This window comes from Mus caroli, unplaced genomic scaffold (genome assembly GCF_978045245.1).
Source record: "Mus caroli unplaced genomic scaffold, Mus_caroli_1 scaffold_10, whole genome shotgun sequence".
Classification (NCBI taxonomy): domain Eukaryota; kingdom Metazoa; phylum Chordata; class Mammalia; order Rodentia; family Muridae; genus Mus; species Mus caroli.
In genome coordinates, this window is record NW_028227265.1 from 50,338,377 (window position 1) to 50,356,331 (window position 17,955).

The following is a 17,955-nucleotide window of genomic DNA, read 5'->3' on the forward strand; positions in this document are numbered from 1 at the left end:
ACCCACTGAAATCCATACAGCTGGGTTCCCAAACGATTGTCTTTGTATTATAGTAGACACACACACACACACACACACACACACACACAATGCGTGCGCTGGCACCTCATCTATTTTATAGCTCTTATCCATCACTGAAACAATGGTGCAGTTTCCCCTTTCTGCACTCATGCCTAACTTGGTTACCAGAAGAATTTACAGGATGAGAATTTGTTTCTCTTCCCTTAAAGAATTTACAATTGAACTGAAATTCACCTTCCCTCCTTGGGGAGGGGCCTGGTCATCACCACCAGCTCCATTTCAGCCCAGTAATGAGTTGGCGGATGGCCCCACACACTTCTCAGGACCACAGTGGCATGTTGAGTGGGAGCAGAGAAAAGCAGATGCTAGAATCCCTGAATCCTGCCCCAGACACCAGGCACACTACCCCATGCTAAGAGGTGCCATGCTGCCCTGGCAAGGTCTCCCATCCGCTCAGTAATTTCTGGGAGGGGCCTCCGGCAAGCACTTAGCCCAGGGGTGAAGCAAGTTGAAAGTAAAAGCCACATGACTGCTGACTAGGTCTTATTTTGTTCCTAACCCCACTTAGTGAAACGAGAGGTGCCTTGGCCTGAGTCAGAGTTGCTGGTGCTTTTTCAAGACTTAACTATTATGCTGTCCATATGGTAGTGTGAGGGCAGCAGTGTGCCCTGTTCATATGTGTTCAGACCCACAAACTAACCAAGAACAAGCCCTGACACCAACTCTGGATTCGGGACGATGATGTGTCCATGTAGGCTCCTGACTTATACTGAATACACCAATCTGATGGCAGATCTCTGTGATGGGAGGATGTACGGGAAGTCTCTGTGCTGACTTTGCAGTGACCCAAAACGTTGGCTCCAAAAATAAATACCCTTTATGAAACCCTTAGCTGTACAGTTAAGTAAATCGGAACATACATGAATCAGTGATTGTGTTTTGAAGTTTCCTTTATAAGTGCTCTGTGTTTTATGGGTCTTGGTCATCGTTAGATGTTGGGAGTCAACAAGCAAAGAGTGTGAGAGAGGAGCCTCTATCTGACCCATTTTTGGAATTTTTATTTGGGGAGCAAGATACCCTGTGTGGACCCTGTATCTGTACTGATGAGATTAGCTCTAATACCCCAAATAGAGACCATACTTTTAAGATTTTTTTTTCTTTTTAAACAGCTTTTAAAATGTTCCCTGTTAGAGCCAATTTAAAATCGCCTTGTATAGTCAAAGGAAAAAAATGATGGCTTTTTTCCTGTTGTCACCTATGGTGGTTTTCCCAGAGCAAGGGTCAGCAAACTACAGCCTGCAGACAGATCAGCCCTCTGTCTGTTTTTATAAATAAAGCTTTATTAGAACACAGCTGTGCCCATTTGTTACATATTATCAATGGCTGTTTTCCTGTGATACAAAGGCATAATGGAATAGTTGTGCTAAAGACCATATGCCGGACAAAATCTTTCTGGCCTTTTATAGGAAAAAAATGTGTCTGAGTCTAAACTAGATGAATAGCATTTCCAACAGCACTAAGAGCTGATAAAAGGCTTGTGTGACTGTGGCCACAGCCGCCTTTGAGGTTTGACACTTGTGAATCACCAAAGCTTTGCTTGAAGAACAGTGGAGAAACAGGGGGGAACTGTTTAGAAAACAAGGGAAATAGTTTATTTTCAGCTAAGCCATTTAAGTATAAAATGTAACTGAAGAAGAACATGGAAGCCCTTCTCTCTCTTTTTTTCTTTTTTCTTTTCTTTTTTTTTTTTTTACCATGTCTGCTGAATTTTCTTTGCATTTCTTCCCCTTTGTCATGAGGCCCCATGAGGTTGAGATCAGTAATTATGTTGGCAATAGTGTGGTTTGTATGCCATGGGGTCTCAAAGGCGGGTTAAAGGAGGTTTGCTGCAGAAAGGATTCATCTCCCAACCTTTTGGTTGAAAGCATTTAGAAGTGTTTTCTGTTTGGAGATTCGTCAGGCTTAAGAGATCGGACTTAACAAGCTGCATCCTGTCGGTGAAGCTGGGTAGTTTCCATTGTTGGCCCATTCTGGGAAGCGAGAGACAAAACACACCTGCTCGGCATGACTTAGAGCAAATATAAGGAAGTTAGCATGGAGTCTGGATGAGAGAGATATGATTCACTGAGGGAGAATGGCCAGCTGGCAAGATTTCTTCCTGAGCTAGAATCACAGCAGAACTGCAGCCCTGGCCATCACTGGCTCTTGTGGAGCCAGGCAGCCTCTCCAGGATAGGCAGAAGTTGGTTTTGGTGCTTTGAGAAAGCAGAGGCTTACCAAGGCTTTCCCAAAAGAGCTCCTTCCCACACCAACCCTGTTGGCACGCCTCCAGGCCCCTCTTGTTCCTGAGCCACTTGGTTTTTCATTGGTCACTTGTTGTATTTCTTGTAGGTGGTGTGCCAACTAGAGTGATTCCTATTATTCCTGTATGTTAATGAGCAAGTAATAGATCGTTAGTATTCAGCAGGCACTGCTGCTGGGCTTGCTTAGCTGGTATTTTGGTTTTCTGCTAATCATTGGAGAAGATTGTTCCCCAATTAAAGGAGAATGCACCTTTAATAAGAAGTACTTCAGTTCTCAAAAAATGATACATGTGATCATTGTAGTCGCCCTTGCATGTCTTCTCTGTGTGGTGCCCAGCCAGGTTTACAGTGCGGTTTCAGTTTGGGGATGCTCCAGGCGCAAACCTTGAGCAACACAACCTTTTCTTCCCTTCTTACAGATGTTCAGGCAGTTGCTTACGAGGAACCAAAACACTGGTGCTCTATTGTGTACTATGAGCTCAACAACCGTGTGGGTGAAGCGTTCCACGCCTCGTCCACCAGCGTGTTGGTGGATGGTTTCACAGATCCGTCCAACAATAAGAACCGCTTCTGCCTTGGCTTGCTCTCCAACGTTAACCGGAACTCCACTATTGAAAACACCAGGCGACATATCGGGAAAGGTGAGCTTTCCCTTTTCTCTGCTTGCAGACGTTCGTCTCTAGAAGTGACTCAGTCATTCCTGTGGTGCAAATGCCAGTGAATGTTCAGACACTGCTATTTGAAGACATTTTCCAATTCCTATTATTGAAGACTATGCTAATTGATGATCTTAGTGGTTTTTCGACTCTGGTAATATTGTTAGGAATTAGTGCATACTATGGCTTGCTACTGTGGGCAGTACTCTGATGTTTTTGTTATAAAAATACCTTAGAAAGAATTTTTACATTTATTGCCTATGTGTGCATGCGCCTGTGTGCATGTGTACGTGTGTGCTCGAGGGTCTTGATCAGAGGACAGTCAGGGAGTCGGTTCTCGCCTTCCGTCCTGCGGCCATCAGAAATCAAACTCAAGTCATCAGCTTGGTGGCAAGCACTCTCCCCATTGAGTCACATCGTTATCCTACCTGTCTTTCTTAATAGACTTAATTATTTATTAGTGGTAAATTAACACAGTTCTGTAACGTTTACATGCATTTATTATATGATTAAGCAAATGGCTAAACGTGTGGGTAGGTGCTCAGCTCAGCCTTCCCTGCGAAGTAAGGAGCATGCAGGCATGAAGGAGTGTGGCCTCCCTTGGAAGTGTCGGTATAAAATCATAACTTAATGACATGGCGTGTGTTTATATGCTGTTGTGCATGTCTGTATGTGAGCCTGTCTACATGTGACCCTCTGAACATGCAGGTAGTTTTTCTACCCTGTGTACCGAAAGGGCAAAGAAGCAAAGATACAAAGTATTGACAAGCACATGCCTGGGGTCCATATCATTGCTGCTAATATCTGTCCCCACTGAGGGAGACGGTGGCTGCCTCCAAAGCTGGGTCGAGGCAAGCCCAGAGGATCTCCTGTGAGAGAATGAGAAGGAAGGATTCAGAAAGCCACGGTGCCTCTTGGCATCCAACTCCCACCTCACAGCTTTGGACAGTTCAGTAACCAGAATCTATCTATCCTTTGGTCTCCGTGGTGGGTGTGTTCCAAAAGAACTAAATGCCCATGGAGGCTCAGTTCCCACATATAAAACAGTGTAGCAGTCAGTAACTTACCACACTTCACCTTTCAAGTGTCCTTCTGAGAGCCATACCTACTGCAGAGTTCATGTCATGTAAACAGTGGCACTGCTGAGTGAATCGTGAGGAGACACAGCCTGCACATGTTAGGGTTGGTGCTATCTGAAAACATCATTTTTGATCTGCGTGTAGTTGAAACTGGATTCCAGATCCACAGATAATGAGGAGCAACTATAATTAACTGCAGTAGTGGATCTTACGATACTGCTGGGTGTGGTGGTGAGCCTAACTCCTGTAATTCCAGCACTTAGGAGGTGTGAAGCAGAAAATCAGGAATCCCAAGCCAAGTCTACACAGTGAGATTCTGTCCAATAAGCAAATTCTAATACAGCCATAGGAATCATTAGTAGAGAAATGACTTAATTGGGAAGTCCAGTCGCTAAATGAGCAGTGAGTGCTACAATACAAAAGTCATCGTTTTTGCAACCATTGAGTAAGGACCGCGGAAGAGTCATTGGTGTGGGGCTGATGAGGCAGCTCAGTGGGTGGGTGATGGGGCTGGGCTGGCTGCCTAGCCTGAAGGACCTTAGCTTAGTCCCCAGGACTGCCCGGTGGGAGAAACTCAGCTCCCGTGCTTTGCCCTCTGACCCCACCACCATGCTAGCCCGTGGGTCACACGTGCATACATCATCTCTGCAGGTCAAACAAGGAAGTGAATGTTATAAGACAGCCGTCAATATATGCCAAATATGAAGAGAAGTTTTATGACAGAGCGTTTGCATGTTTTAAAATATTTCTCTAAAAGCTATTTTAGTTGCAAGGCAAAGTAAAAATAAATTTATACAGTGGATAAATCTGCATAGCCAGTAAATTGTTTGATTGATCCCCATCGGGGCATCACCAGTGAGAGGCAGACAAGGAGCATGTGCTAGGGAATTAGAGGCAGGCAGATCTCCATGAGTTGCGGGCCAGCCAGGAGACAGTGGGACCCTGTCTTTAAATAAATAAACAAAGTAAAAAAAATAAAAGAATCAACATCTGTAGAAATAGATCAAATAAAAAAGGAGGATATTTTAATAAGGCATAAGAGGCATTTAAGAAAGTGTTCTAAGATTATTCTTAGAGGAAACCAAACAGATGGGACTAGGTAGACATCTTAATATGATCAAAGGAGGGGAAAATGGAAATGACAGCTTAAGGTGAACATAGGCTCACAGCTCACATGGGCGCTTTCCTATGCCTGTAAATGCAGGGTACATTTAGAATGTACACCTCTCAATACATTCAAAATGGAGGAGTGTTTGTTTCGCTAAATTTTATGGGGACTTTGACCCCAAAGTTAGGAAAAACCCACATGGTAGAATTTCCTCTTTAGGACATTACAAGGGACTGGGTGTGGTGGAGCACGCCTTTAATCCCAGTACTCAGGAGGTAGAAGCAGAGGCAGGCGGATCTCTGAGTTTGAGGGCAGCCTGGTCTACAAAGTGAGTCCAAGATATCTACGGTTATAGAAAGGAAACCCTGTCATAACCACCCCGGCCAAAAAAAAAAAAAAAAGATTAGGAGTGACATAGGGTTCTGGGGCTGTACTTCCTGAAATCACCCCAGATGCCAGAGTAGTGGACTCAGTGTAGAGTTTCAGACGGTGGAAGAAGCAGGGGTTATCGTGACAGATAAGCCGAGGACTCACATCCTGACCCGCAAGCAGCAGCAGACGCCATGCCGACATTGCTGCAGGTGGCATGTTAATACAGTCTTCTTGGGACATGTCCCACTAGAAATGGACATGAGGTGCTCCCCTCCCGCTGGACAGCTCAGGGGTAGCCTTCATGTCCATCCCTGTCGCTCTGTTTACCCGGAAGCTTGTACTGCCACTTCCCCTGACCTGGTGTGTTATTGCTTTTATGTTGCTGTGATGAAATCATAACCAAGGCAACGAGAGAACAGAGTTCATGAGAGCTTACGGTTCCAGAGAGATGAGCCCGGCACTGCAGGAAGGCCAGCGTGGCGGCACGAGCATGGTGCTTAGAGCAGAAGCAGGTGGCTCACGTCTTGAACCGCAAGCACAAAACATAGAGAACGTGAACTAGAAGTGGTCTAAGCCTTTAAACTCCCAAAGCTCACTGCTACTGACACTTCTTCCAGGGCTAAGAGAGACAGAAAAAAATTGCATATACAGACAACCTTTGGTCCTTAAAGGGATGGCTGAATATTGTAAACCAATTTCTTTCTGTAGGATTTGTGACTTAAAATGTGATGCCAAGATTACTTGAAAAGGTTAATAAGAATAGTTAAAAATTATAATGGGCGGACAAGTAAAGAAAAAATTCTGACATTAGGGCTAGTAAATATTACAAGTTAATCAATCAGATTTGCTGTAGAGAAAACAGCAAAGTAAACGAAACTCATGCTGCATTGCACATGAGAGCTGATGTTAGGTGTTGGCATCAGGTCAGCAGCATTCGCTACTGGTCCTGCACGTCACACCACACGTGGGAATGAGTTACTGGGTGTCTGTAACAAGGCAAACAATTAAAAAGGCTCTGTGAAAACACATTCGATCCGAAAGGTCGTTTACCTCAATAAAAGTCATAAAAATTCAGCCAAACTTCTCTAGGTTAAAACATATGTCACTATCTATCATCTGTCTGTCTATCATCTGTCTGTCTATACACACACACATACACATAAAATGAATAACATTGAAGGACAAAGGAGTAAGAGGAAAATACAAGATAAGTCATTTCTATCTGGCCCTAAATATACAACTCATAAAAAAATAAAATAAAAATAAAAACCCTACAACCGCAGCAGAATAGACAGGTGAGCAGTAAAGATGGGGAGTCCACAGGAGACACACAAATGGCCACTAAGCTGTGAGCGCATGGCCAGCCCCACATGCAAATTATAACGATTATATTATTTTTCAGCTGCAAACATTTTTGCTCACTGATGAGGGTCAGATGAACGAAGCACCCGCACAGTGCTGTTGTGGGTGTAAATCGACACAAGCATTCTGGAAAGTCGTTTGGCCATGCAATTCCAGGGTCTTCCATCTAGCCCTTTAACTTCCGGGAATCTCTTATAGATACTCGTAACAATTGGTCCAGTGACATTTGTCATGACTGCAATAATAGAAAATTGTTGTCAACAGTGTACTGTGGGAGAGCACTTGGATAACAGGACAGTTGGGCAGAGGTTTAAAAGTTTGCTCAGCACAGGTTCCCCAATGAAGGAGCTAGAAAAAGGACCCAAGTTGCTGAAGGGGTTTACAGCTCCATAGGAGGAACAACAATATGAACTAACCAGTACCCTCAGAGCTCCTAGGGACTAAACCACCAACCAGAGAGCACACATGGTGGGACTCATGGCTCCAGCTGCATATGAAGCAGAGGATGGCCTAGTCGGTCATTAATGGGAGGAGAGGCCCTTGGTCCTGTGAAGGTTCTATGTCCCAGTGTAGGGGAATGCCAGGGCTAGGAAGCGGGAGTGGGTGGGTAGGTGAGCAGGGGGAGGGGGGAGGGGATAAGAGGATAAGAGGAGAGGATTTCCAGAGGGAGACCAGGAAAGGGGATGACATTTGAAATGTAAATAAAGAAAATATCTAATAAAAAAATTGATTCCAAAAAAAAATTAAAAAAAAAAAAAGTTTGCCTGAGCAAGTGACTGAAGTGACTGGGTTTACTGATGGCAAAGCCAGCAGTGTATGCATACTAACAAGCAGGTTTTTCTGTCACCGAAACATTGTTAATATTTTCCACATCTTTATATTTTCATACACTGCCTTAATTTTCTAAGATGAAAAGTCATTATCTTTATTATCAGGATAAAGTGGTTTTTTTTCCTTTAAAATTGTTTTCTAGCCCTGTGTCTCTGTAGAAACGGCACATGGTGTTTCCTTGGACAGTCACCGTAGCACAGTGCCACAGGCATGGAGTGGTCTGCAGCCACACCACGTGCCTCCTTACTGTGTGCTTGTTCCCCCTGGGGAGGCTTTGAGGGCTTCCCTCCTCCCCATTTTTAATTATTTCCTGTGGGAAGGGTCACGTGGCACTGGGAGAACAGCTTTGCAGGACTGGCTCTCCCACCTTCACCAGGAGAGGATCCAGGCCTCTGCCCACTCTCCTAGGTGGGGTGTTGCCTAGACTCCTGGCGTTCTAAGCAGGGAGACATTTTCAGGTAATATTTGTAGTAGTTATTTTGGTGAGTTTTTATTTCTCACAGCCTACCCTAGGTTTTGTTCCTCCATGTTTATTGATCATCCCTTCCATCTCTCTGAAGTTTTCTGAACAATTTAGCCCTGGCATAAATGCAGGAGTGTTTAAAGGCACAGGATGCCCCAGTAAACTCTAGGTTTTACTGCATTCTATTTTTAGAGCACAGATATACTTTTAACCCTAGCCAAGTGGGGCATTAAATACTCAGTGAAATGAAAGTTTTATACTTTATTATTTTTTGAGAGACTTTGTTATTTCCTGAACAGACTGGCTGACACAAGGGTAACATAGTTACCGACCTGTTTTGTCAGAGTAGCCCAGCCTAACTCTGCCCAGGCACCTTTCAGCCAGATAATAACTGACTGACATGTCTGTCCCCCCGCAGGAGTCCACCTTTATTACGTTGGAGGAGAGGTATATGCGGAATGCCTCAGTGACAGCAGCATCTTCGTGCAGAGCCGGAACTGCAACTACCACCACGGCTTTCATCCCACCACCGTCTGCAAGATCCCCAGCGGGTGCAGCTTGAAAATCTTCAACAACCAAGAGTTTGCTCAGCTACTGGCGCAGTCTGTGAACCACGGGTTCGAGACAGTGTATGAACTCACCAAAATGTGCACTATTCGAATGAGCTTCGTGAAGGTGAGCAGTGCCCACCTGTCTCATTCAGGCTGAATGCTCCCCCCCAACACACACACATACTTCCCCCATACACATATGCTCACACAACACACACACATGCCTTCTCACAACATTTAAACCTGTGCCTTCTTGGTGTATATATACCTATCAGCAGGCTTACTGCAGACGGGTTTGTTTTTTCAAATCTCTAACAAGAGGATCACTGTCCAAAAAGTTATCTCTGGAACATAGCAATGTAATCTTTCCCTCCCACCGTGTGGATCCCAAGGATAGACATCAGATGCCGAGGCTTGGTGGTAGGTACCTTTACCCACCTGAGCTATCTTGCGGACCCTGGTCAATCTTCTGTACTTTGGAGAGAGGGTCTAACATAGCCCAGGTAGCTGGGCTGATGCTGAGGAGGAGTTTAAAGTCCTGATCTGTCAGCTCTGCATCTGGAGTGGCTAGGTAGGATTCTAGGCTGTGTACTACCATTGCCCTGCTGTAAGGTCTGTGCTCTACTAGGCCAGTGCTCCACCCACTGTGCTGTGTCCCCAGCCCCATAGCTGCTATCGTAGCATAGACGATGGCGTGTCTTTAACAGGTAGCTTAAATCTGTGGTCATGCTATGAGACAGCTGAATAAATATCTTTGTTCCTTTTGTTCTTTGCTTTCAGCACGGTATGCACAGGAGACTGGTGCCTAGTGACTGTAGTTCTGTAGTCAGTTATGATCTTTTAGGGGCTGTGCTCTTTTAGGTGCCTTCTGGCAGGCAGTTTGATTCCTGGGACCCACATGGTAGAAACAGAGACCCAGCTCCCTCAGCTGTTCTCTGTCCTCCCCATGTGCACACACGGGGCTGGGAGGGGAGTAAATAAATGTAACAATTTACACTGGAAATTATTTTCAGTTGGTCAGGCTTCTTTGTTTTGTTCTTACATATTTCTAGTAAATCATGCGTTTTATGTATAATTGAAAAGTTAGCAAGGCCCTGGCCTTCAGCTCCAAAAGTATCTGTATCAAAGAAAGGAGAAGATCGGCATCATTGCTCTTAACAGATATCTCTGTCCACTTCTGCCATTGAGAATGAAAGTTTTTGAAGATGCTGATGAAATGTTACTAGCACACTCTAGTAACTGGCTCGTCCCTGAAGTCTCAAAGATAAGTCTTTGTCCCACTTCACCGTGAGGAAGCGTGCTAATTACAGACTTGGACGAGGCAGTTGTCTTTCCTGTGCCATCTTCAGAAGCTCCGTGGCTTGTTGCAGGGCCTGTTTAGTGGTTTGTTCATCACTGGGCGATTCCAGAGCCTTGCTTTGCTCGGCCTCCCCCAGATCAAAGGCACCCTGCCCCCATCCTTAGCTGAATGTGGCACCTCCTTAATATTAAAAACTAGTGCCCCTTAAAGAAACTGGCCTGTATACTATGTGCAAATGTGACCAAGGAGCCGGTCCTTGTTCACTGTTCACAAGTGCCACTTAATTTTTGACTTAGCATTTTGGCTCAGGTGATTTATCAGCTACTTGACAACATGGATTTTGTTTGGGGGAGAGGACTCTTGAGAGTGGGGGTGTTTTGTTTGGGAGAGAGGACTCTCGAGAGTGGGGGTGTTTGAACTGTGGTTGAGGCACAGGGGCTGTTCTCAGATCTCCTTCTCATGGTCTGTAAAATGGGCCTGGCTCTCACTGGGGCTTGGGTAATTATGCCTGAAGTCCCTGATGGACTGTGATTATTGAATTCTTGAAGAAGTTTTGGCTCCAGTAAGCTGTCTCCTTGGCATTTGTTTCCTATTGGTTACACAACTAACAGTTAAATGTTACTTTTGTACATTAAAAAAAAAAATTGCACTAAGGTATTTAAAGTTTTTTGTTTTGTTTTGCTTTTACTTTTATTAGTGCATGTATGTGTGAGCGCAATGTGTGTGTGCTGCTGGAGGTCAGAGGAGGGTGTCAGGTCTCTCGGAGCAGGAGTGGGCTGTAGACTGTTGTGAGTAGTCGTGGGCGCCTGGAACCAAACTCAGGTCCTCTCTTAACAGTTAAGACATCTCTTCAGCCCAAAGCTGCAGATTCAAAATTTATTGACTTTTTTCTTTCTGCAAATACTTTATCATTATTCTAAAAAGAAAATACAAAGAGGGGAAAAGACACATCTGAAGCCTCTGCCTTCAGGATGCATGTGGCTTCCTGTGGCTTTATTAGGAACAGAACATGAAAGGATGTAATACTTACAAGAATGGCATCTGTGCAAGAGAGCGTGGATGTGGCTGGGAGCTTGGGATGGACAGATCCTGCCTACTAGAAAGCTGGCAATGGGCTCGAGAGATGGCTTTTACAGAAGGTCAGAATCCTGTTCTCATCAGCCACGTCCCACAGTTCATAATGGCTTGTATCGGAGACCTGGATGCCGCAGCTAGGCCTTCGTAGATAAATCCACACTCAGTGTCATGCAACAGCAATGCGACTCACAGGGACTGAGCACGAGTTGCTAGGCTTGCGTAGTAAGCGCCTTTGTCCAAGAATTCACCTCTGGCAGTGTTTTCTTCTTGAAATGGGTGTTGGGGTGCAGGTCCTTGAGATTGCATGGCAAGCCCTCTGCAGGCTGAACCATCTCCTTAGCCTATATATATATATATATATATATATTTTTTTTTTTTTTTTCAGACAGGGTTTTACTCTGTAACCCAGCTGGCCTGAAACTCACTATTCTGTCCCAGCTGGCTACAAACTTATGCCAATCCTCAGGCCTTACCTCCCATATGCTGGAATTAGAAGGGTGGGCCACCATGCCTGGTTCCCCTCTGTCCATCTTTGTGGCAGAGGGAATACAACCCAGGGTCTCTCATATGCTAAGCAGTACATTCCACCACTGAGCCCTGTTAGAGCTGTTGCTCGCTACCTTCTCCCCTTACCCTGAATACATCCAGTAGAGGTGATGTCAGACAGACTAATGTTCTGTCTCTTCCCCACTCTGGAAGATTAAATTCTTCTACCTGTCAACCACACAGATCTCTTGATCTTTCAGTCTCAAGTGAAACTCGAGGGAGGACAGTTATACACCCCAAAGTTCTTCCCAACACTTAGTCATTGTCTTGAAGTGGCAGGCTCCATCATTCATCTGGTCAAGAAGGTGGCTTGCTACATGGTATCAGAATGATCAATTAGGACAATAATATTCTGCAGACGTCACCATGAAAGCCAGGAGTGAATGGCTGTCCTATAATCCTAGCACTAGTGAGAGGCTGAGGCAGGAGGATTGCAAATGACTTCAAAGTCAGTCTGGGCTACACTGAGTTTGAAGCTAACCTGGGTTACTCAATGAGACCCTATCTTAAAAATTAAAAAAAGTAAAATGGTGTTGGTGTGAACAAGAGCACAAACTTGTGATTGACCCTTGTTTGAAAAGAGTTATGGCTGCTAGGGTCTGGTACATACCTCTCTCTAGCAATTTTAAGGAATATATCTGAGTGAGAACTTTAAAGACAAAGTTGGGTGTGTGCACTCCACCTGTGTTGTGTATGTCCTGGGTTTGAACATTCAGCAGCTACAGTTATATGCAGGTCTGTCTCTTTAGACAATGAGTTCCTTGAAGACATAGGGCTGGCGGACATCCTGCTGGGATTAAAGATGTGTACCACCCGCCATACCTGACAAAATGGGTCATCTGGGGGTCCTAGGATGGACTTGAGTATTCAATATGTATCCCAACATTTACCGACTAAATATGTATGCATTTGTGGTGTGCTGTTCTTGTAAGATGTTACCATGAGTCCAAGCAGGCTTCTACAGACTGATCATCTGACCTTTTTACTGAATCACTGAGACTAAGGAGCTAACTGATCCCCAGTGTGCTTTCTTTCGCCTAGGGCTGGGGAGCCGAATACCACCGGCAGGATGTTACCAGCACCCCCTGCTGGATTGAGATACATCTGCATGGCCCTCTCCAGTGGCTGGATAAGGTTCTTACCCAGATGGGTTCACCCCACAATCCTATTTCATCCGTGTCTTAAAGACCTGCGGCTTCTGTCTCTTGCAAACTATCGAGCCTTGCATGTACTTGAAGGATGGACAAGTCAGACAGGATGGAGACCTGACGAAGGAGCCACGATAATACTTGACCTCTGTGACCAACTATTGGATTGAGAAACTGACAAGCCTTGGTTGATAGCAAGAACCCTTCCAGTTTACATTGTGACATTCTGTTGTAAAATCAACTAAAATGCTGACTTTCAGCAGGACTTTTGTGTATAGTTAAAAAAAAGAGATGGCCAAGCCAGGGACAAATTATCTATTAGGAAAAAAGAAAAAAAATGATTGTAATCAATCCTTTTGTGTGGGGTGATGGCAGAAGGTTGGCGCTGATCGTCTTTCTGAGGTGGGCTTTCATCAGGCTCAGAGCCCACGTTGAATCATCTTCTCATGGGTTTTCTTAATATTTTAAAACTATTTGTTTAGAAATGAATGGGTTTTTTGTTTGTTTTTAAAGTACAGGTTAATCGTTATGACATGCATAGTAATCTTTCTGAAACTGTATGCTGACTGTATTACTGTCAGAATGATGGCAGGCATATGCTCTTTGCTAAATATGTATATACAGAATATTTGGAGGTTATGAATAGTCTAAATGGCTAGTGGGTTTACAGAGTATCTGAGGGGCGGGGTGGGGAAGAAAAGGACGGCTGCAAATGTAGACTATACCGTAAAGCTCAGCTTGCTGCCTTAAACAGACAAGCTGGTGTCTGAATTTGCTGTGTTTCAGTTTTTGTAGAGTTTTATCTGACTTCTTTTCTTCTGTCTCATCCGCTCCACGATACAGTTAAGCAGCTGGTTAATTCCTATAACTGTGAGAGCAAATGAGTAATTCCTTCTGTTCGCAAATCAACTGGCTTCGTGTTTCAATACCCAGTATATGAAAAGCTTGAATTGAATGAGCAATTTTTATGGAGTTTACAATACAGACATAGGCTTTGATTTCCAAATAAATTGTTTGCCAAACCTAGTAACGCTGTTCATTATTCACAGGTGTAAAGATCTCTCTATTGGAATCCATTTCAAAGGTTGGTTTTTTGGTTTTTTGGTTTTTTGTTTTTATTTTGATTTGGTTTTTTGTACTATTTGGTTTCTTTTCTTCTGTTAATTTTTTTTATTCTCCTTTGCTCTTATACAGTGAGTACTTTTATTCCAACACTAGCAGGATTTTTCTCTACTGGAAATTTTTAAATAAAACCTGTCATTATTGCTTACTTTGATTAAAAAATGTGTCATTTTTTTTCTTTGCATGTTAATATTTTAGATCAGTAAGATATGGTGCTCTTTTGAGTGCTCTCTGCCTGATACAAAAGCTAAATTACTGAAATGAAGACGTGAGCCTGAACTGCTAAGAGAGCTGAGTGATTTGGAATTGGAAGAGTAAGGATACATAAAACTGGAAACATTAAGGGAAAAACTAAATGTGTAAACTTAAAACCAATTTCTTGAGGGCAGGTGGGATATGTACCATGGTGTGCCTGTGCAGGTCAGAGGGTAGCTTGGTCTGTCCTCCCATGGTGTGGGTTTCCAAGATCAAACTGAGGTCACCAGGATTGACAGGCAAACACCGTTACCCACTGAGGCATCTTACCAGGAGATAGATAGATGTTTTAATGTCAGGAACTGCAGCAGCACACTTACTAATGAAGACCTTAGGTGACCAGAAGAGAAGATTTGGGAGCTAACGGTGCACACGTAGGGTAGCCATGGGAGAATGTAGCCAAGGTGGCTGAAAACTGAGACTGCACAAGAGAAAATGATGACCTTGGTGCAGTTTTACTGGGATAGGGCTGGTCTTCCCTCTCAGCCCTGGCTGTACTGGAACTCGCTCTGTAGACCAGGCTGATCGGAGATTTGCCTGCCTCTGCCGCCCAAGTGCATGTGCCAACCACTGCTCAGCTCCACCAAGGGAATTTTTAAAAAATTATTTACAAAAAATAAACAATTTGAGGTCAAATTTTCTAGCCACATAAATGTCACTGTTTCTCCTTATATTCTTTCCTAGACTTGGTTCACAACCCCAAAATTTCAGAATCTACTGCCTCCCACCACTTGAAATCAACTTTAAAAGAAAAGAATGTCTTATTCCCCTGAAACTACAAAATGCAACCCTAAACAGTGGCCAGGCCCAGATTTCTTTCTCTTACTGTTGCCCCCAAGACTATCACTAGCAAGCAGAGAAAGCCTAGGCCAGGAGACCTAGACTGTTGACAGTTTCCTGTCCATCTTTGCTAGACCTCTCCATTTATATTCATCATCACAGAGTTAGACTGGGAATCATTCAGCTAAAGGTAAGAATGCCTTAGAAATGTGTCAAAAATACAAGCACCACCTTTCTTGAATCTTTTGTCGTCTGTACCTTTCATCAGCCTATGAGGCAGCCTGCCTGTAATTCCAGCCTGAGAAGACAGAGATGGGGAGTCCCCAGAGCAAATTGGCTGTGGAGACTAGCCATATCTGTGAACTCTAGAATTGATTGAGAGACCATGCCTCAAAGAATAAGGTGGAAGAAGGATGGAGGGTTATTCCTGAAGTCAACCTTGGGCTCCACATGCATGTGCACACACTCACATGCAAATTTGTGCATCACCAAACCATGACAATGGCCAATGGGAATGAGTAAAGTTGCCGTTAGTTAAATTATACCGTGGTGTATAACTGGAAGTTGTCTAAAAATAAAGAGTTCAGATAAAATTTACTGTTAAGTTATATCATACTATGACATATAACTGGAAATTGTCTGAAAATAGAGCTCAGGGCAAGAGTTCTCAAAAGCAGGTGGATAGCTGCCTTTGCCTTCCTTGAGTTCCCTTGTTGGAGGCTGGACAGTTAGTGAGTTGGATATTAGGTGAGTTGAGTATTACACTGTTAGTGCCTTGAAGGTGTGCTGGACAAAACAGGAAGAGCATCCGGTCTGTCCCTGGGTGTGTGTACCTGTGGTGCATAAAAATGCCCACTGTGCATAAGGGCAATTTCATAGAATTCAAATAAAATCTTAATGAAAAAACATTCTCACTGGCCATAGAAGATTAATGAGTATGTCTTTGGGAAATATTTTGTGAAAAGGAATGAGAAAAATCAAAGCAACTGTTTGTCTCGATAATGAGAAAGCCAATGAAGTTCAGTAAGATGGCAAAGGTGATGTGGACTGATTGCTGAGAAGCGGTAGCCGGGATGAGAGCCCTGCACCACCACCCCTCTGTCATTTGACAGAGCTTGAACTAGGAAATGTCTTAAGTTCCTTGCACATGGTCCCTCATCTGTAAAACGGAGACAGGAAAGCTAGGCTCATTGGGTCATCATGAGAATGAGCATGCACAAAGCCCTTAGAACTCCTCAGTAAATTACTAAATCTCCTTAAGCCCGACTGGGAAAGGCTTGCATTCAGCTGGTGTTTGGGGCTGGTGAGATGGCTCAGTGGGTAAGAGCACCCGACTGCTCTTCCGAAGGTCCGGAGTTCAAATCCCAGCAACCACATGGTGGCTCACAACCATCCGTAACGAGATCTGACTCCCTCTTCTGGAGTGTCTGAGGACAGCTACAGTATACTCACATATAATAAATAAATATTAAAAAAAAACAAGCTGGTGTTGGGGGGAAGACTCCTGCCTTTAAAAGAATGAAGAGAAAGCCTGCTTCCAGTCTAAAGGGAGGAGGGAAGTTTATGAATGCCTGGGTCTTTGTGCTCTGGTTCCCATACCAGGGGCTTTCCCACAGCATTTCTCTCTTCCTCACAAGAACATACCATTCAGTTCCCAACTCTTGTCTTACTATCTTTTACTGAAATAAATGATGAAGATGATGTATAAAAAGAATCAGTTTGTTTTTGACTCAGTGGTCCATGACTTTGACCAGGAAGGTCCATTGCTTTCAAACCTCTGTAAGGGACAGAGGTGAGCCGCCGCTGTCATCACAGGAGCATGGGGCAGAAATGAACTGCTCACCTTTTGGCTGAGCAACAAGGGCGCGATGTGGGATTGGTGTCTCCCAGTTGGCCCCTTGGAAAGCATGCCTGAAGACATCCTAGTCCTACCTCTTTAAAAAGACTTCACCATCTCCTGATAACATTTCTGCAAGCCAAGCCTTTAACACAATAGACCACTAAGTGGCTGTTCTGAAATGCTGTCCCCTGAGCCTAGCAGTCATTGCCACCTTAAGCAGAACAGTCACAGCTACCTGCAAGAATCCCTCAAAGTGTGATCTGTTAAGTTCCCATAGGAAGTGAAGAGTTCTCAGACCGCTCCTGAGATTCTAGCCACTCCCTGCCCCTCCCTCCCAGCTGTAGGTAAGTTTGCCCAAGCTGCACGTTGTCCTGGTTGCTGCTTGAATAGGTGTAGAGTGTGGAAGGCTAGGTGAAGAAGAGAGACCCCATCTAGGCAGCCATAGGGAGGCCATGTACACTGGGGTGAAGCTTCAGTGATGTGGTTATTTTTCTGGTAACCTGTGCTCATCCAAGTAGTCTCTTACCATGTCCCTGTAAATAAGCACAATGAACTGGCTGCCTCACCACACTAAATGTGAGGAGACTCATTGCTTCTGTCTAGTGTTGAGTCTCTATCTGAAATAAGGAGACGTATGTGCCCATTACCTCCCCAGGAAATGTTCACACCACATTGATATTTAAGATCAGAACAATTCATCATTTTAAAAAACATAAATAAACCACCCCAGAAGCTAGCTATCTTGTCCAAAGTTTCTTAGTATAAACATAAACTTACTACAAAATGAGAGAGGAAGAGGAGGAGGAGAGGAAGTAGTAGAAATTGTGTTGACTTTGTTGAAGAGAGATGGGTAGGAGTTCTACAGAGGAAGTGACATTCAAGTTTGAACCTTGAAAGCTGGAAAACATTTAGATAGTTGTAACGTTTCTAGGTGTCACCCTAGAAGGGTCAGATCAGAGTTACCTGTGAGTGATGCCGACTATTTGTTTTGACCTCTGAGCTGACAACTCCAGTCTGCATAGGTGATGACTCTGAGCTGTCTGTGTGCTCTGTAGAGGTTATCCCTGCAAAAGACTACTGAGGGAATACATGCACACAAGGCAGACAACAGAAAGTGCAAGTGGGAGGTCCACGTGCATTTG

General features: G+C 44.2%; 1 protein-coding gene across 6 annotated transcripts in view; it reads left to right on the forward strand.

The window, feature by feature from the left end:
- Smad1 (SMAD family member 1) overlaps positions 1-14,169 on the forward strand; it is a 60,603-nt gene extending 46,434 nt beyond the window's left edge. For 5 of the 6 annotated variants that reach the window (XM_029480553.2, XM_021169558.3, XM_021169557.3 and 2 more), the window contains exons 5-7: positions 2,743-2,964; positions 8,613-8,869; positions 12,710-14,169. In XM_029480553.2, the coding sequence (XP_029336413.1) occupies positions 2,743-2,964; positions 8,613-8,869; positions 12,710-12,853 (623 nt within the window). In that variant the 3' untranslated portion in view covers positions 12,854-14,169. The remainder of the gene's footprint in view (positions 1-2,742; positions 2,965-8,612; positions 8,870-12,709) is intronic. The other variant, XM_021169555.3, reaches the window with a different exon arrangement.
- Positions 14,170-17,955: the final 3,786 nt, after the last annotated feature.